This window comes from Syngnathus leptorhynchus, chromosome 9 (genome assembly GCF_054491065.1).
Source record: "Syngnathus leptorhynchus isolate UIUO chromosome 9, UIUO_Slep, whole genome shotgun sequence".
In the NCBI taxonomy this organism is placed as follows: domain Eukaryota; kingdom Metazoa; phylum Chordata; class Actinopteri; order Syngnathiformes; family Syngnathidae; genus Syngnathus; species Syngnathus leptorhynchus.
Window position 1 is genome coordinate 13649795 of NC_141203.1, and position 18378 is coordinate 13668172.

The 18378-nt window shown below is 48.1% G+C and overlaps 2 protein-coding genes across 5 annotated transcripts; both read right to left on the reverse strand.

Moving 5' to 3' along the window:
• Positions 1–3782: 3782 nt before the first annotated feature.
• On the reverse strand, positions 3783–11540 carry LOC147051408 (calcitonin gene-related peptide type 1 receptor). Of its 4 annotated transcripts, none has more exons than XM_085920838.1 (13): positions 11059–11255; positions 7057–7155; positions 6657–6810; positions 6445–6555; positions 6253–6365; positions 6096–6187; positions 5891–6017; positions 5594–5747; positions 5466–5526; positions 4796–5159; positions 4348–4389; positions 4042–4241; positions 3783–3929 (listed from the first exon to the last, which is right to left on the reverse strand). In XM_085920838.1, exons 1-13 carry the CDS (start codon positions 11059–11061, stop codon positions 3923–3925), a joined length of 1527 nt encoding a protein of 508 aa, XP_085776964.1. In that variant the 5' UTR covers positions 11062–11255; the 3' UTR covers positions 3783–3922. The 4 variants fall into 4 exon arrangements, with proteins under 4 accessions (XP_085776964.1, XP_085776966.1, XP_085776965.1 ...); XM_085920840.1 differs by having other exon boundaries at positions 3787–4241; positions 4796–5014; positions 5093–5159; positions 11059–11249; XM_085920839.1 differs by lacking the exon at positions 11059–11255 and adding an exon at positions 11362–11540 and having other exon boundaries at positions 3787–4241.
• Positions 11541–12095: 555 nt separating this feature from the next.
• On the reverse strand, positions 12096–18023 carry tfpia (tissue factor pathway inhibitor a). Its single transcript, XM_085920584.1, has 7 exons — positions 17768–18023; positions 14467–14670; positions 14185–14361; positions 14009–14068; positions 13843–13911; positions 12988–13176; positions 12096–12763 (listed from the first exon to the last, which is right to left on the reverse strand). Exons 1-7 carry the CDS (start codon positions 17853–17855, stop codon positions 12696–12698), a joined length of 855 nt encoding a protein of 284 aa, XP_085776710.1. The 5' UTR covers positions 17856–18023; the 3' UTR covers positions 12096–12695.
• Between the last annotated feature and the right edge of the window lie 355 nt (positions 18024–18378).

The window sequence follows — 18378 nt, forward strand, 5'->3', positions numbered from 1 at the left end:
AGTGAAAAGTGCCACACCCAAACAACCCCCCACTTTCTGATTGGCTGGTTGATCGGTGACGTTACTCGGACACTCCATTAGGTACACCGCCATTTTCAGGTGTACCTAATCACAGGCCACTTCATTAGGGAAAAATCACGGTCAAAATTTAAATGAAAGTGAAAAGTGCCACACCCAAACAACCCCCCACTTTCTGATTGGCTGGTTGATCGGTGACGTCACTCGGACACTCCATTAGGTACACCGCCATTTTCAGGTGTACCTAATCACAGGCCACTTCATTAGGGAAAAATCACGGTCAAAATTTAAATGAAAGTGAAAAGTGCCACACCCAAACAACCCCCCACTTTCTGATTGGCTGGTTGATCGGTGACGTCACTCGGACACTCCATTAGGTACACCGCCATTTTCAGGTGTACCTAATCACAGGCCACTTCATTAGGGAAAAATCACGGTCAAAATTTAAATGAAAGTGAAAAGTGCCACACCCAAACAACCCCCCACTTTCTGATTGGCTGGTTGATCGGTGACGTCACTCGGACACTCCATTAGGTACACCGCCATTTTCAGGTGTACCTAATCACAGGCCACTTCATTAGGGAAAAATCACGGTCAAAATTTAAATGAAAGTGAAAAGTGCCACACCCAAACAACCCCCCACTTTCTGATTGGCTGGTTGATCGGTGACGTCACTCGGACACTCCATTAGGTACACCGCCAATTTCAGGTGTACCTAATCACAGGCCACTTCATTAGGGAAAAATCATGGTCAAAATTTAAATGAAAGTGAAAAGTGCCACACCCAAACAACCCCCCTCTTTCTGATTGGCTGGTTGATCTGTGACGTAATTTGGACACTCCATTAGGTACACCGCAATTTTCAGGCTCGTTCGCAAAGATTCAGGAGTGAGTGACATACAGCGTTGCTGCTATGCCAGCCGACACACGTTATGCCGACATTGATGTTTTAATTTTGTATTTGTTGGATTGTAGTTGATGGCGTTAATATACCGAATATGTTTGTGTTTGAATAAAAGGTAGAAAAAAATCCGTTATGATGACATTTGTTATTTTGGGGGACACCAACTCATATAACAACGTAATACACATACGTATTGTCATATAAAGCAGTTAAATCACTCTCGTTCACTGTTCTTTTCAACGAATCGTTCACTCACGAGCCAACACTAGAACCCCAGACCACAAAGGTTCAAGGACGCTGGCGCTCTTTGTCACTCAAGACCGAGGCGGCTGCACCCTTTCTCCCGACTGTTGACTTTGCTAATGTGTTTTTCTCCAAGTGGGCACTGCTTGACGGAGCGGCTGAGCGGAGGAGCTCAAGCAAATGTTGAAAATAGGGATGACAATCGCAGGAAGACGTCCGCGCGTCGGAGCCTCTCGGTCATTAGCGGGCCAGCCAGACGTTTCCTTGAGCGATAGCGGCGGCCGGACTTGGTCTCCCGATCGGGCGTCCCGACCGCTCGGCTCCACAAACAGGCGGCCCGGCCCGCGCGCGTCTTCCTCTTCCGAATGCCCCGCTTGGTGATGGAGCGCTTGATGAATGACAGCTTGAAACGTTACAAAATCCTCTTTAAAGTCCACGTTACAAAAAGTTCCCGATTGCTGCACAAAGGAGTGAGTGAGTGAGTGAGTGAGTGAGTGAGTGAGTGAGTGAGTGAGTGAGTGAGTGAGTGAGTGAGTGAGTGAGTGAGTGAGTGAGTGAGCGAGTGAGTGAGTGAGTGAGCGAGCGAGCGAGCGAGCGAGCGTGCGTGCGTCTGTTCGTGTTCTTTGTCCAGCTCATGTCAGGACACGTTTGTCATCAGCAGCTCTCCTGCTCTCCTCTCGCTGCTTCCTGGAATCTCCTGGAGCTGGATGTCGACGCAGCAGCAAAGCACTTTCACAAGCTCAAAAAGCAAAACAAAAAGCTGCCAGTTGCTGACACAGAGTGTTTCTTTCCAAAGCGCAGAGGACACGTTGAAATGAACACACCTACAGTCTTTGTATATTTGGATTTGATAGCTTCTATTTGAAATCTGAATATGAAACGCTCGCCATTGTTTTCAACCATACTTTGAAACTCGGAGCCTAGTTTAGAACCAAGCAATATCCCTGTTCACGTGAAAGAGTGCTGCTTTTATGGTACGTGATACTTTGGTCACCATCGACTCTCAAAGGACTTCAAAACTGGCTAGGATAGTTTTATTCGACAAAATCACCAAACTAATTGTTGAAGAGCAAAACGTTTTATTCAGCGTGAACTGCTTTGGTCATTTGGGAAAGGGAACAAAAATATCACGTGTGCTTCATTTGGAGATTGTGCACGAGTGGGCCCGAATGCCCGACGACAACACGGACAATAACGCCAACGCTATACGGAAATGGTGGTTCGCCTTTATTAGGGCAGTGTAAGAAAGAGGCGCCGAGTTATATTTCTTCACAATGAACTCGAGAAGCAAAACAAAGCTTGCAGACAAACAAGTGCTGCCTTTGACACGACGGCCACGTCACGTCGTTCACTTCAGTGGAATATTCATAAAAATAGACATTGAATGCAAATATAGTTGCTTTGTCCACGTCACAGAATTTGTTACATTCAAAACAGCAGAACTAGAGTGGAGCTCGACGACCTGAAGGTGGTTGCAAAATAAATCGATGACCACATCATCGTCAATCAAATTGCAATGTTTCGCAACCAACCAATCAGCATTCTTTGGCAGATTGCGACCTTTCTCAAGATGGAAACTTTCAGCGATGATCAGTTGGCCAAATGTCAACATGTGCCCAAAAATTGGCTCCAACCTCAAAGTTGGCTCAAAGTTGGAGGGGTCCGATATTTGCATTCATACGGTGGTTTTGCACGCACAACAATTGCGTCCAAAGTAATGATAAGAATAATCATTCAAAAAAACGTTGAATGAGCTATTTACAACTTGAGGTTGAGAAACATTTTTCATTCGGATGCCAGAACCTCATAAAACCTGCCCTTGGCAATCACGTTCATTCCAATGATTGAAGTCGACAAAATGAGCTATATACGTACTACATGAAACTCATTTCTTCATCATACGGCACTGTAGCGGTGTGCAACGATAACAGTCAAATGACAAACTTTTGCTCATTTCAATGCTTGACCCCGCCCCCCCCCTTTCCAGTGTTAGCAGGAGCTCTGGCTCCGCCTCTTCTTCAGAAAGAGAAAGCTCGAATGCTTTTCAAATGTGGCTAGAGGAATACGAGGTACGTACGCATATGAGAATTGGACCGACGCAAAAAGAAAGCTTATCAACAGCGCAAATAAATATTTTCAGAATCAACAGGAATAATAATGGATAAATTAAGATGGTGGGGAAAAAATAGTTACACGGAGCATCCGTGCTTTGTAAGTGAGGGGAGGGGGAATAAAGCTAAAGCTCATCTTCATGGCGCAGCCTCGAAACCAATTGGGCCGAACCAACCTTAACCCGTTTTGGGCTGCAAAGGCGATCGCTGTACAAGCAGAGAAATGTTGCCAAAATGGCCGACTTCCTGTTCAATTTGGACTTTTTCACGCATCCTGTTATGACGGAAAAAAAATCATCAGGAGGCATACGTTCCACTTGCTGTGGCACAAAATCTGGAGGTGAGCACGGAAGATATGTGCCGTGTCGTGTTGGAAAAGCTATTGGACAGAAACAGAGTCAAAGTCAGTCTCGAAGATCACAGGAAACTAGCGTGTCGTCTCGGAAGGCCTGCTCATTCGGGCTCATTTCTTCACATTGGCCACACTTCAAGTCCTTCAAAATACGGGCTGAGAAATGTCTCCTAAATGGCCGACTTCCTGTCGTCGAGACTTTGTCCGCTGATAAGAGGCACGTGCAGCCATTTTGAAACCGATGCCAGGGATTCCCAAGCTTCATTGGAAACCCTGAAATACGATTCTGGTGATTCAGTTGCTGGGAAAAGGAGAAGAAACTGTGATTCCAAGAGGGTCTTGTCACTTTGGCATGAGCCAGCTCAAAGGCATTGCCCGCCCGCCCGTCTTCTCAGGCGAAGGGGTTTTCCGACCTGAGGATGGACGCGTCGGCGTCGTGGCACCCTTTGCCGTTCATGTGCTCTGAGTGGCCGTCGATGCTGTAGCAACCCTGCACCTCGGTGATGGACGAAGCCGTGTAGGACGCCGAGCGCAGGGCGTCCGAGTGGTTCCCGGCGCCGCTGCCGAACTGCAGGTTGTACTGGTTCCAGTGTCTCCGTAACACCGCTTGGACCTTACGGGAGAAAAGGCAGGATTATCGGCCCATCCAAAATGGGCGAGCGAGCGTCTCGCGTGGACGTGACATTTGGATCCAATACAAAGAAGGAACCAAGTCTTACTTCTCCGTTGAAGAAGCAGAAGATGGTGGCTACCAGCAGACCCTGTCAAGCAAACAAAGGAAAAGGCCGTGAGGGCGGTCGGACGCGATAACCATCAAAATCGGGGCCCCAAACTTGTGGCCAGTTTGTTTAGGCCTCTTGCTTCCTGCGGCGCCTTGCCCATCCTGGAAGCGCTCGCGGCCATCAGATAGCAAGTCGGCCCGGCAGCCCGGACGGAGCCCGCCCGCCCGCCCGCCCGCCCATGTCAACACTTGTGCGCCATTTCTACCTTCCTTCCCACTGCCCGCGACCGCAGCAATACAAAAATGAATGAATAACTTAATTCAATAAAAATAGAAAAATAAATACAGAAAAATACAAATTAAAACAAAAAAAATGGAAATAAATAAAACTCGTCTTCCTTCAAAAATGTCGACGGCATGACAAGAAAGAGCGAAACGGCGCTCACCTGGTAGTGCATGAGAATGTGCATGATGTAGTCATAGATCTCGGAGGAAACGCGTCCGTCCGGCTTGTAGGGGAGCAACACGTACTGGATGCCCAGCAGCGGCACCAGGATGAGTGTGGCTCGCACCGCCTTCATGTACAAACTGGACTCGGCTTGGTGGGTCACCTTCAGCTTGGTGATGAGCACTCTCACGATGTTCAGCAGGAAGAACAAGTTGACCTGAGGGAGGTGGCGAGCGGGCAAGCGGATGAGCTGCGACCTTTGATCAGCGTCCGAAGAATTGACAAAGGTTCTTACCAGGAGAGCAGCGCAGATGGGACCGTGGATGATGTAGAGCAGTGATGTTTTGGAGCTGATCCAACAGCTAATGTGCACAAGACAACAGGAGAGGGAGGGGCGGATAATTCACGATTAATGTGACATGTGGCGGATGAACCAGAGAGCCTGCCGGCAGGATTTTCGTCTCGTCTCATCAGAACTGAAGCAAATTCAATACTAGCTGGACGTTTTTGTTGTGATTTTTAATATGGACTTTTTTAATATGGATTTTTATGGGTGTTTTTGTGGTATGGATTTTTACGTGCATTTTTTTTACAGATTTCTTTTCATCTAATAAATAAATGGCTAGCAAGTAGCGTGCAACATCTACGTCCGTCGTTTGTTCCCTTACTTGTCATTGTAGTAGTAACTTCTTGCAATGGCATGAATGGAAGCAGGAATGAGCGGGAAACCTGATAAAAAAAATCCAAACAGTCAATTCTCTAGTTGCCGCGATGACGACCTACTGAGCCGACGTACCCCAGCCGAGCAGATAGTACCACATGAGGTGCTGCTTCTCGGCAAAGACGGCCACCACGATGAGGGTGTGCAGGTAAATGCCCTCGCACAGCATCCAGAAGTAGTTGCAGCCAAAGAGGTAGAGATGAATGAACTGCGACACTTTGCAGCTTGTCTGAGCCGGAAAAGCAACAAAAAAAACATTTGGCGTGCAGCGCTTTTGCTTCTTCTCGAGAAGCAGCGAAATGAGCCAAAGCAACACAGCAGCAGCTGCAATTCTTCAGTGGGCGGAGCTAATGACCGTCAAGATTCACTCACTGGATTCCTCTGCACCAGCTCCTGGTTGTTTGCCACAGCTGTCAACCAAATGATGGTGATGACGGAGTTGAGGACAAAAGAGAAGAAGAGGTTCTTGTGCAGCGTGATCCTCTGGCAACTTAAACTCCTGTCGGGAGAGGCATAACGAGGATTCGGTCACAAGATCCGCGTGAGCGAACGACGCAGTGAAGAAACGATGACGCACTTGAAGTGGAAGAATATTCCAAGAGAGACAAAGAGGGAGGTCAGCGACAGTCCGTGTCCGATGAGAGCCAAGTAGAAGAGATTCATTGCTGTCTGCGGGGAACACAGACAAACACTTAGTTCCTTCCCATCCGAGTGGATTTTTATTTTCTTCTTACCACTCTGCCTTCGCTGGTGTGCTCGTTGCAGCGCGTGTAGTTGGTCCACGTGCGGTTGCTTTCAGGATGCAGGAACCACTGGCCGCTGGCCGAGCAGATCTTTGTCACCATTTCTGCAGACGAGGAGAGCAAAATACATCATGCTCAACCCAAATGGACACTGGGTAGGGGGGGGGTGCACGAGTGAGTCACCCGAAGGATCGAAATCCTGAAAGTAGTCTGGGCAGTGCTGTTCGGAGGTGACGCCAGCCATGGTGTCGTCCCAACACAACCAGCCGTCCCAGGTGCGGTTGCACAAGGCCTCTGCAAGCACAAAAGGCAAGCAAACGCTGCAGTCGGCCCTCCGCCGCCAGTCAACCTCTAGCCGGGCAGCCGGGCAGCCGGGCAGCCGGGCGGCTGGCTACCTTGCTTGTCCGAAGGCTTGTCCTTCAGGATCTTCTGGTAGCACTCAAACTGGGCCGTGACGATTTTGTTCCTGGTCAGGCCCATGTCGTGATACACGTTGGTCGGATGCTGCTGCTGGCTTTCGTTGACCTCCAAACTTGCCCTAACGCACAGCTGCAAGGACAAATGCACACAAATGCTACGTTGCTCATCTGACCAGCGGTCAGGCCCCACATGAGCATTTTCGTGCTCTTTGGTGGTCTTTTGCGCTCCCCCTCCTCGTTGATATTTTATGCTAATGACAAAAAACAGTGTTGGGTTCTGGGTATTTTGGCAATAGCAAAATCAGACACAGCCTGAGGGTTGACATGTTGAGAAAAAAAAAATTCCACTTAGTTGTGTGAGAGCAGGCACCCATACCGTTGCGAGGGAACACGTTAGCATAAGTGCCACGAGTCCATTCCTGCCGGCGCTCGACATCCTCCTGTTGGGCATTTTACGGAGTTTGCAGCTGCGGATCTGGAACACAAGATTGAAAATGACAAGATGAGGTAAAAGCTCGGGCGGGGGCGGCTTTAAAACAAGCCAAGAGACTTTCAACGCTCCCATCTTGTAATAGAACGTGTCTTGTTTGCAGCAGCAGCGCATTTCATGTTTGCGTTGCTGCAGAGCTGAGATGAACAAACAATGGACGAGTGTCCCACGTGCTAATTGAGGTTGGAAAAAGCCACAGGGGCACTTGAAAATGGATAATTCAAGCCAAGCGCAAATCAGCGGCTCCCGGCTAATCTGCGGTTACCGGCGGCTAACTCGCTCAGTGACTCCCGCTGTCGCTCCATCTGGCTGGAATCTGCATGTTCATTAGGCGGCATTTGGGGTATCACTTGATGAAGGGCAACAATTACCAAATCTGAGTCATCGAGGTTGCCCACGGTTTTGGCTGCAAACAGAACCACCGCACCGTGGTTAGTGCAAAGTGGAGGCGGCCTCAAGCTTGAAAAGTGCTTGAACTGAAGAGGAACTGGCGAGCAGGAAGGATCAGCTTGGAAGCCTTTCCTCTCTCAGTCAGCCATACCAAATATAGCCTGAGGACATTTCCCCTGGGATCAGCTGGACATTTGAGCATCACAAAATCTATACACTAACACATGTCCCTAAACACGAAATGGACCCTCGTGTCAACGGCGCCAGATGTCATGGAAAAGAAAACACATTCCCACGGATGTGAGGGCGGAGCTTCCTTTCAGTGCCAATCAAGGCCCTTGACGCCTTATCTGCGGAGCTCTTGAGGAGCCGGGTCTACGCTTCGCATAAAGCATACTGCATGCATGAAGAGTCAATGTAGCGCCACAAACCAGAGCGCCCTTTGCCAATCAATTCAATCAATGAAGCAGAGGGCGACAATCACGGGAAAGCGACATAAGCGTCGGGCACAAAGTAGCTACCGTTGAGTTTGGCAAAAGTGAAAGGATTTGCGGTTTCTGTGTCGATTGCTGCAGTCCATCTGTTGTCAAGACGCGCGCATTCCGTGCAGGTACACCACGAGAACGCCGCTTTCCCTGCAGGCATGTTTCCATATTCTGTTTCTGGCCATGACTTTGGCGGCTTTTCTCATAACGAGGCGATCCTGTTCCAGGGGCCTCTTGTCTGCGCAAGGGAAAAATTGTACAAATAGCTTGATAAAAATACACAGCTTAAAAATAAAGTTGGCCCCGGCCGGGCCGTGCGCGACACCTGCAATGTTACTGGCACTTGGCCCGAGCGCTCATCTAAATGTTTGGATGCACTTTGCGCACATCGTCACCTTGTTGAAAATGGCCTCACCTACTGGCGCGCAGCGATCCGCTGGCAAAAGCGGCTTCATTCCTCTAACTTGGGCCCGTCCGTCTTTTAGCGAGAGCTCCAAAAGCAAAGAGGAGCCGCTCACGTGGACCTTCCCCACATTCTATCGAATTGAGTCAAAAATGAGGACAATCTTGTTGATATCTGTTCATTTGATCCAGCAGCTTTGGGCTTTATTATCATCTGTTTGTGTAGGGGCTGTGAAAACTCGCCGCGAGCCAGAACAAACCCCCCCCCCCCCCCCTTCATGTTCCCATGAAAAATATGCGCTAATACAAAGGTTCTTCATCAAGTGACAAGTGAACTTGTCCCGATCCGGAACCATTTGAAGGAATGCAAGCGAAAACCTCCCCGTCGGCCACCGCGCTGGACCTCCAACCGAGCGCTTTGCTTCAGAACTAAAAGTTCCTCGGTGGGCTTACGTAAGAATCGTCTCAAATGTTCTGATTTCTCTCGAGCGGTGCTATGGACTCGATCAAGCAATTCAAAGCAGTTATGACAGCGAGGCACGGGCCTTTGGAGCTAATTGGGAGCCCGACCGAGAGGTGACCTGCAGACACCCAGCGGCCCTCCCAAATACTCGGGAAAGGCAAAAGTGGCTGGACCATACACAAAGCAACATTTTCATACTTTGCTCCAAATGATTGAAAGGTTAGCGCGTGGTAACAAAGCGGCACCGCAAGTTCACCTTTGGAGGACAGATGCACTCCAAGCCCCCGGGGGCCATTTCCTCTCTGTGCGCTCTCTGCCAGGTGACCCTTCCCTCCCACACTGTAAATCAGGAAGCCCGTGTCAGGCCGGCTGCTTTGTTTAGCTCTCCCAAACACGGAACACTTTGAGAGAGTGCACGCGCGGCCGCGGCGGTTTCTTTCCATGCACTGTCCGCCGGCGGGCGGGCGGGCGGGCAGACTTGGCGCGCACAAACAAAGCCTCCCTCCCTCCCTCCCCCTGGCCGTGAAGCACCTCGTGCGCCCAAATTAACTGGGATCGTAAAACACGGTCCTTCATAATGGATGAGCGGAAATATTACCTCAAAAGCTTTTTGAAACTGAAGCTGAAGGTACCGACCGCTGCAACGGTGCCGTCGCTCCTTTGTGCACTTTGAGCCGGAGGAAGTGGAATCGTTTTACTGTCGTTGCGTCAAATCATTTCAAATAATAAGACTGACGAAAGCGATTAAAAGCAAGCTAGATCGACGATAAGGAAATGAGCGGCGGGGATTAAAATAATGGATTAAAAGGAGAGATTCACAAGAACGCTGCAGTGGAGTTTTCGGCTCCGACTGAAATGAATTGTGACGCTTTGAGCGGACCTCGTTCAGGTTGGGACGTTTGTTCGGCACAGGAACATGACACAAGGTGTCACGGCTTCGGGCCCGTGACAGCAAAATGTCGTGTGCACGCTGAATGAGATTCCACTGACAAGAGTTTGTAAACGCCATGGCGTGTTTGGGAAGGCATCCACCGAGATGGTCTGCAGGGCTTTGGTGGCATGTCTGGAGCGCACCACCGTGCTTGGCTCTTTTCAAGACTGGCGCTGTAAACACCCGGGGGGGGGGGGGGGGGGGACTGTTTGCCAGCCATTCCCACCGACCGGTCACATAAAGATGTCAGAGCCACATGGATCCCAGCCCTATTTGGCAGGACTCCCAACTGGCAAGTTTGAAAGCTTCACAATCCTCGCACATCAAGCATCTGATCCGCCAGTCTTAAAATCCCAACGCTTACGATGGCTAACCATGCAAATGGAGCGCGCTGGCATTTTCGTCATCCATACGAATGTGACGACACAAGTAAAAAAAAAAATTTAAAAAAAAGCTAGTTAAGGCAAATATGTGGCCTGCCACCCAGAACCGCCCCGACCCCAGTACATTTGTTTGTTTCCCAACTTTTGTTTACATTTCTTTTAGCTGATATTTATTTCATATTCTTAGTCTTTTAAAAGACTAAAGTCAAATTTGACCCCAGATTCCAAATAGTTCAACTGGAGATTGAGCAAAGCACACGTTGAGACAAACTTTGTGTTTCCGAGCCACAAGTGTATCTGGAACAGATTACAAATGCCTGCTTACTGCTCAATGATAGAATTTCCCAATGTCTGCATATTGTAAAGCATAACTAAAGAAAAACAATAACCTATCAACTCCAACGGCTCACGTTTTGAAAAATGTACAAACAAACAACTTAGAACTTCCAAGTTCAAATACGTGTAGTTTTCTTGGAGTTTTGCCGCGGGTAGCTACTTACAACAACTCGTGACAGCGATAATGGAACAAACGCGACAGATTTCGCAGGTCCGATAACACACGACAAGAAGCAAAGGATTTGGCTCGGGGCTCGCCCGCCCACTCCAGCTGGAAAAGCACTGAATGTTGCGACGCGCGCTTTCAAAATATTCGCACTGGCTCCAATCTGGCGATGCTGCAATCAAATCAAACCAAACAGGCAACGAGATCCAAAGTATGCACGAAGAGAAGAAAGAGCGCGTGAGTTCAGAAGCAAAAGCAGATTGCCATTTGTCAGCCGACCAGTGCGCATGTCGATCGGGGGAAAAGGGGGGGGGGGGGAAGGGGGTACTTACCATTAAAAGAGGAATGCATAACCGAACGGAAACCCTGCCGGCACATCCATGTTGTTATTAGTCGTTGGCGTGATTGCTAATGGACCGACGGCACGGCACGGCACAGCACAGCACGGCACGGCACGGCACAGGAGGCGGGTGGGCTGGCTTGCTGGTGCCATCTATGCATTACGCATCAACACGCACGGCTGAGCAAACTGCAACCGCGCATTCATTCCGCTCTGCATCACCGCGATAACCCCGCCGCCGCCGCTTAAAAACACACCGCACACACTCACGTCACAAATTACGACCGTGTCTTACCGCGGAGGTTGCTTCCAAAGAGGCAAATAGCAAAGGCGTCCGTCCACTCTTGCGTGTCGTCGCAGTAAATCGACAAGATGCATACGAAGCACTGCAAAGTAAGACTGTGTGCTGCCGCCGCCGCTGCTGCTGCTGCTGCTGCTGTCAGGTTGGCGTTGGGAAGCAGCCCACCGCTTCCTGTGACGTCACACTCAGCTCGGCGCATCTGCGTGCGCGCACGCACGGGGTTGTGCTCATTCACACATAACGCGGAGGATTTTATTGTGATTTAATATAGAACAAAAATGGAAATGAGTTTATAAATAGTTAAATGTTTTGTTTCGACTCGTTTCACGTTGATCATGAGAGTCATGAGACAACTGCAGTTGTAAAAAAAAAAAAGAAAAAAAGAATAACCTATGGAATGAGGTTTTGGAGCTTTTCAAGATAATCTGAATTAAAAAAAAAAAAAACAGTGGCCTGAGTCATGAATATGAGTCTGGTTACTTTCTTCGGCCGCTTTATGGAATCTGTCTGCATGGGGCGTCTTGTACGATGAAATCTCAAAGCCATTCCAAAGCGGAATGTCGTGAATGGCTGTTTATACTCATCATTCCCAAGGGTGAATCATAACAGGAAAAAGGCTCAAGGAATGATGCAGGATGTCAGTCATTTGTGTTTGAACTTTGCCATGCAGGCTGGAAGCGGCAGGTATTCGAGACTTCATTGCCAAAGCAATTTTTGGCAACGTCAAGCTTTGACGACCATTCGGAGGGAAAAGTGGATGGAAGTGGAGTCAGTGCATCCAAACTGCTGACTGAAGCCTGTACAACGTCTGCTGTCACCACCAATACAAATGCGAATTTTAACATTCGCCACTACACGCGAGACAAGGAAAATACAAGCCAAGAACAAAAACTCAGCAAAGGCTATCTTTTATATGTTCAGTAAAAAAATAGGCATCAATCGGTGCGCAAAGCAAAACATTTGGGAACAATTCTCAGTCTGGCCCTGGGTTGACACTGCATGACGTTTTTAAAATTGACTCAAGCGATGGTGCAGACATGCTTGGAGAAACGAGAGCACGGCCGGGATCATGAAACAATACTGCCCCCTTGTGCGGCTTTAAACAACATCGTCAGCCTGATCACAGAATGTTGATGTGAATGACATCTTTGGAATTTAATCACAGTGGCAAAACAAAAGTGCTTTTTGTCCAGGACAAAGCAAAGCGTTTCTTATCAAAAATATACAGCAAGCTCAAAAGCTACACGATTTTTTTTTTTTTTTTTTTTTTACATGGTGATGAATACGGCTTATTCGTGCCAAAGCCAGCGCAAGTGTGGCCAACGTCTTCAGACGGAACCCCGAAGAATGTTGGGGATATTTTTCTTCCTTATTCGAATCATCTTCACGCCACCACCTGCCAAAGACAAACAAAAGTCGGTCCAATTAAAACAAGCAAACATTTCTTCTCGTGACATTCTTTGACTCGGCCGTCGGACGGCACCAAAGCTCAACAAATATGTCACAGCTGTAGAGTAAGCGGCGCTACGGCGTTTCCAGGGCAACAGCTTTATCTTTAGCTTCGCCCCAATTGCCCAGGTAACCAATCCTCCTATAACAAGGAAAAGAAAAAAGACGTACCCTTTTGACTTTTAATGCACTTGCGGATGCACTGCCGGCGGTGTTTGAAGTTGTTGCCGTTGCCTCCGCAGCCGCTGTAGAGGAACTCGTGACAGCGCTTCGTCTCGGCATGGTAAGCAAACCTACGCACGCTGCCGTCGCACGTTCCTCTCTCTGCGGGACCCGAGCACGCATCTGGCAGCGTCGCATCTGTAAAGATCAGATCTGTAAAGAGCGCTCGCATTTCCCCCGAGGCGGGGCCCCAAATTTGAAACATGAACGTCATCAAGCACAAAACCACAAGAAAGAGCAGCATCCAAGAGGGATGGGCGCAAAATATTTTTGAAGTCATAGAAATGTAAATGTGCTGCTCATCAAGTCACAAATTCTCCAGTCACATTTGATGAGTGAGTCCAAATTGAAAGCAGGCAGAAGAACTGTGGTTGTGCATGTAGGTGTTGTTACCGCCACGAGAGGGCGGTGTTTCATATCCATTGAAAAGGAGATGTAGAAATGTAGACGTAAATGTGCTGCTCATCAAGTCACAAATTCGTCAGTCACGTTTGATGAGTTCAAAGTAGGCAGAAGAACTGTGGTTGTGCATGTAGGTTTTGTTATAGCCGCAAGAGGGCGGTGTTTCATATCAATTGCACAAGAGAAAAGGCTCGCTGAGCTGGCTGGCTCATGTTTTTGAATCCTTCTTTGTCTTTGGGTCAATTTAAAGGTCTGACGTGATTGAGACAATCAAAAACAACAACAACAACAAAAAAGACTAGTACTTGACTGGCCGTGGGAATGTTTGGAAGTTCTTGTCAGGGTTCCCGGAGCCCAAAAATTCAAGGTTTGCATTTGTTTGTCTTTCTGCAGTTTTGTTACCTTGCGAATGGTCCGGAGCCGTGTTGTTCGTTTGCACCACATTCTGATTCATGATGACTGTCTGCTCACCTGAGAAATCAGATCAAAATATTTGGGGGATGGAATCTGCAATTTGATGTAACAGCGAAAAGAATCCCATGTCACATTTAGATCCTTGAACTCTTACCAGTTAAGGTTGGCTGCACACCCATGGTTTCTCTGGCACTGTTCTGGACCGTGGCGGTTTCTACATCAGCACAAAGCGTGCAAAAGGACAAGATGAGACAAAAAGCAAAAATTCTAAATCGTTGGTTTGACGTTGATTGGCTGTCAACAGGTTTGGTCAGATGATCGAGGACGTACCTTGTTTTTGACATCTGGCCCGGCACTCGCCGATGCTCCTGAAATTGTTGGCGTTGCCAAAGCAGCCGCCGTAATAGAAGCGCTTGCAGCGTTGACTGCTGCTGTCAAAGAAGAAACGCGTGACCAGGCCGCGGCAGGGGCCTTCCGCTTCGGGTAAATGGCACGGGTTTTTATCCTCTACCAAAACAAGACAGACAGGCAGAAAGCCGGAGTGGCACCGTGGACAAAACCGACCAAAAGTCACACAGATGACAACATGACATTCCACGGTGGGCCACCCACCCGACACCAGACAGGTTTCTTGGCAGGCCTCCGGCGTTTCGAAGTTGTTGGCGTTTCCTCCGCAGCCGCCGTACTCAAAGAGCTCACAGCGGCCCGTGTCCACGTTGAAGAAGTAGTTGCTCTTCAAGGAGCGGCAAGGCCCCGGGTCCGCCTTCATGGCGCACAGCTCGTTGAAGATGAAAAGCTCCGTCGGGGCTCCGGCCTCTGAAAAGCAAAATGAAGGCACGTGTCCATTCTGACATATGAAGGCCGAGTCACGTCAAGAACGGGACACAATTTAGTCCGTAGAAATCATCAAATGGAATCCTATAGTAATAGAGGTTCCACCTTATCACGAAAGCTTTGGGGCACTAAATGTATTTTTTTTCCCACTTTTATCAGCAGCTTCTGTTTCAGCCATTTATAATAGAAGTTGTGGCCATCGGCATCGTCCCTCAGTTTCTTCCGTGATGAGTGTTTTTGCTGAGACGGTGCTTTTCATCGTGCAGCCTAAAGCAGCATCGCAAAAAGTTAGGAGATGAACTTTACCTTCCTGCAAAGTTGCTAGCGAGAGAGAGCAAAGCCACCAGCATTAGCGCAAGCGCTCAGACTTCAATACGTGACCTCAGTGTTTGGGGGGCATCCTGGAATCTGATCTGTGGATACCGTTTTGTACACGCTCCTGAAAATAAATCAAAGCTTCCCTCGCCCTCACAAAACGCAAGTGTATGAAAAATGGAGCGTGCCCCATTGATGCCCCGCCACCCCCACTTTTCATCTGTGTCTCTTGGCCCGCTGCGAACATGCGAGAGGATTGCCAAGAGTTGTTTTCGTGCAACACACACAAAGAACAAGAAGCTTTTCGTACGTATGCAGGAGGGGTCTTGATGTAACAGGAAGTCAAGTGACTCGCTGTACAATAGAAGAGCAGGCCACCAAAAAACATCACTTTCAATTCAGTCATAGTTCACTGGCATGAACTTTTTTTTTCCGGTCAATCAATGTATTTGTTTAAGGTTGGGTCAGATTGCAACACCTGGTCACTGTCGAAAAAGGGTGCGGCCGCCACGTAAGACTCAGTTGATCTAATTTCTCAGAACAGTTCCTTCAGGCGAGTCACCAAATGGGCTGGAGGTGACTCATAGCTTGTCCCCAGGCCACGCTTTTCAACACCATCATATAATTGCCACCCATGGATGGTTTCATCAACAACCTTTGGCATTGATAGGTAAATAAATAAAAATCTGATTTGGATGGGTAAATACTCACAAAATTAGCAGAAAAATAAATCAAGTCTAATTAATAAATCCATTTCTTTTTTGGAAAAATTTTAATTATTTTCAATCTCCAATTTGGCGGACCACATGTAATACCGCCACGGGTCGCAGACCACCGATTGACAACCCCCGGTTCACACCACATTTAATTGATGCATGATGTCGATTGTACCGCGTTGATCATTTAAAACCTCACAACAGACTCGGGAGCCACGGGCAAATCGTGTTAATCGACGACAAGGCGCGCGCGATGAATTCATTTTTAATCAGCGACCGAAGCGGCGAGGGAGCAAAGACGGCACAGAGCGGAGGAGATTGATGGCGCGTAGATCCACGGTCTTTGTCGAGCCGTATGTTCACGTCAAATCAGATGTAACCGTTTGTTTTTTGTCCTCCCGCAAGAGGCTTATTGTGTTCTTATTGCAAAAGGTAAACAACCGCCGCCACATGTGTGCCAACTGCAAATATCATCCGCCCGTTTTTGGAGGCACACTTGTGGAGATGAAGAATCAACGTGATGGCAGCTCTCTGCTGAAACGGACTTCGAATGAGCCAAATGAGAAAAGCGTACGCAGTCGTGGCTCTGTGCGCGCGCACACGCCATGCGTTCCATTGCGATTGTGCGGCCGATTTGACAAGTGCGCTGGAACAGAAAGATCGGATATTCGCACTTGTCACAAAATACGCGAGTAATCCCTCATCGGACATTTCCAGTGAAATACAGGCTCGCTGTTATCATTGACTGGCTGCGTATCCTTTGACAGTCACCACTTCCTGAACCCATAGGAAGGTCCCAAAATAGGACTCGTGCCAGAAATAGAGATAATGCGTCCTCAGCTTCAAGTTTGCAATCGGTAAAAGTAAAGCAACGGCGAAGGCGCCACGGCGCCGATTGCTATTCGGCCCGCACGCGTGCGTGCGTGAGTGAGTGCGTGCGCAAACATAAGAGAAGCATTTGCCTGAGATCGCATGCAGTCATGCGTCATTAATCATCTGGCCAACAATACCGGTGTCACGCCCAACAAGAACCGCTGCAAAGCTCCAACACGCAGAGCTCCGAGCGTGAAAGATCAGATCACATTTCATGAAAGGTGCACTCTGTTTTTTTTTTTGGTTTTTTTTTTGCCAAGCACAACCCAAACAGATGCACATTTATCCTCATTTCTTTCTCTAATTATAAGTAATTAATTATCGGCATTAACATTTATTAAATGCCTGGCCATTTCATTAGGCTGCTTTTGCATATTTAGGCTGAGCAGGACCATTTTGTGTCAGGAGATGAACAGAAGAAGCAAAACATTAGCTGGGCAGTGAAGCGTGTTCATGTTTGATGCTTTCATTTGGCTACTTCTTGTAAATAAAGACAGAATATGACAAGCGCGCATTCCCGAGGCTTGACCAGAAATAAGAGAGGGCCGGCCAGCCGAGTCCATGGCGATTCCCATCATGATCAGCATCCATCGAGGGAGCAACCTAATGAATGCAGACGACGTCTGGCCATAAAAACTGCGTGGCGACGAGCGCACAGCTTTCGGTTTCATTACGGTAAAGGACATCGACAATAGATTGATACGTTTTGCTTCAATTCCAATTCAAATAATCCTAGATAATGACGAACAAAGACTTTACTGTGTTTCTGCCGCACACGGTGATTCACAAATGTGTCAAAGGAGCACCAACTACTAGTAAGACAGACTTATTTGTCTAAAGTATCGACGGCGGTGGCATCGGCATCCTTTGCAAAAACCGATACCTTGAAAGATTGCCGGTATCGTGCGGGCTTTTTTTAAAAATATTTTATGGATAACAGGAAATGTTCTATTTCTGTGACCTGATATGGCAGCACAACAGCCCGGCCCAATAATATTTTTTGCGTGAGTGTGTGGATGTGGACTTTGGACGTGTCTTGACATGGCTGGAACAATCCGTGTGTGTGCTAACTGACTATAACGCGCTCACGTTGAACTACTACATCTCATCCGAGTCGCTTCAGGTTGAGGGATTGCAAGGTAAACAATTTGGGGAAACGTTTTGTGTCGTCTTACCTTGCGCGGTTGCGCTGCAGGTCCCCAAAAGGCAGACGCACAAAAGCCACCGGCGCCGCCGCTGCTTGTCGTCGTTGCAAGGAAGCATAACTCGATGCTGGTGGTGGTGCTGAAGAACCGGCAGCCCGTCCCGATCCGTCGCGACTGGCAAGTTAGGACGCGGAGAAGGGAAACTTGTGTTGACGCACTCGAAGCTTGTCAACTTGCGGTGTGGGCGCGCGCACTTCCCTTTGATTAAAGTGACGGCTGCGCGCACGACGATAGCGTTCAAGAAATGGTCAGTCACTTCCTGTCCACGGAATTGCAACTTCTGTGCAATTTGATGATGTCATTATTTTACGTGCTAAGCAGTACACGTTCTGTATACACACTAAGATAATAAAAAAAAAAATCCGTTCGAAAAGATGTTATCTTCTGTTGAGTCCAAATTAAACCAGTGCAAACATCTGCTTGTACTTTGAAAGACAATATATGGATTTATTTTCTGCACTGTCGATTTGAAATCATGTTTTTTAAGCAATGGTTGTTTGTTTTATCGATTCATTGGAAAATGATCAACATAAAAATGGATGATTAAGATCATGGTAAATCGCAGCTGTAGTGTCTTTCCA

What these genes read in the sequence shown, in the direction of transcription:
- tfpia (XM_085920584.1), bottom strand. Translation starts at nt 17,855, where the DNA reads ATGCTTCCTTGCAACGACGACAAGCAGCGGCGGCGCCGGTGGCTTTTG. An exon ending in TGTGCAGCCAACCTTAACTG is followed by an intron (nt 13,912 to 14,008) that starts GTAAGAGTTCAA and finishes CTGATTTCTCAG; the next exon opens with GTGAGCAGACAGTCATCATG. An exon ending in GTGCATTAAAAGTCAAAAGG is followed by an intron (nt 12,764 to 12,987) that starts GTACGTCTTTTT and finishes TGTCTTTGGCAG; the next exon opens with GTGGTGGCGTGAAGATGATT.
- LOC147051408 (XM_085920836.1), bottom strand. An exon ending in ACATTCTCATGCACTACCAG is followed by an intron (nt 4,390 to 4,795) that starts GTGAGCGCCGTT and finishes TTTGCTTGACAG; the next exon opens with GGTCTGCTGGTAGCCACCAT. An exon ending in TCTGCTTCTTCAACGGAGAA is followed by an intron (nt 4,242 to 4,347) that starts GTAAGACTTGGT and finishes TTCTCCCGTAAG; the next exon opens with GTCCAAGCGGTGTTACGGAG.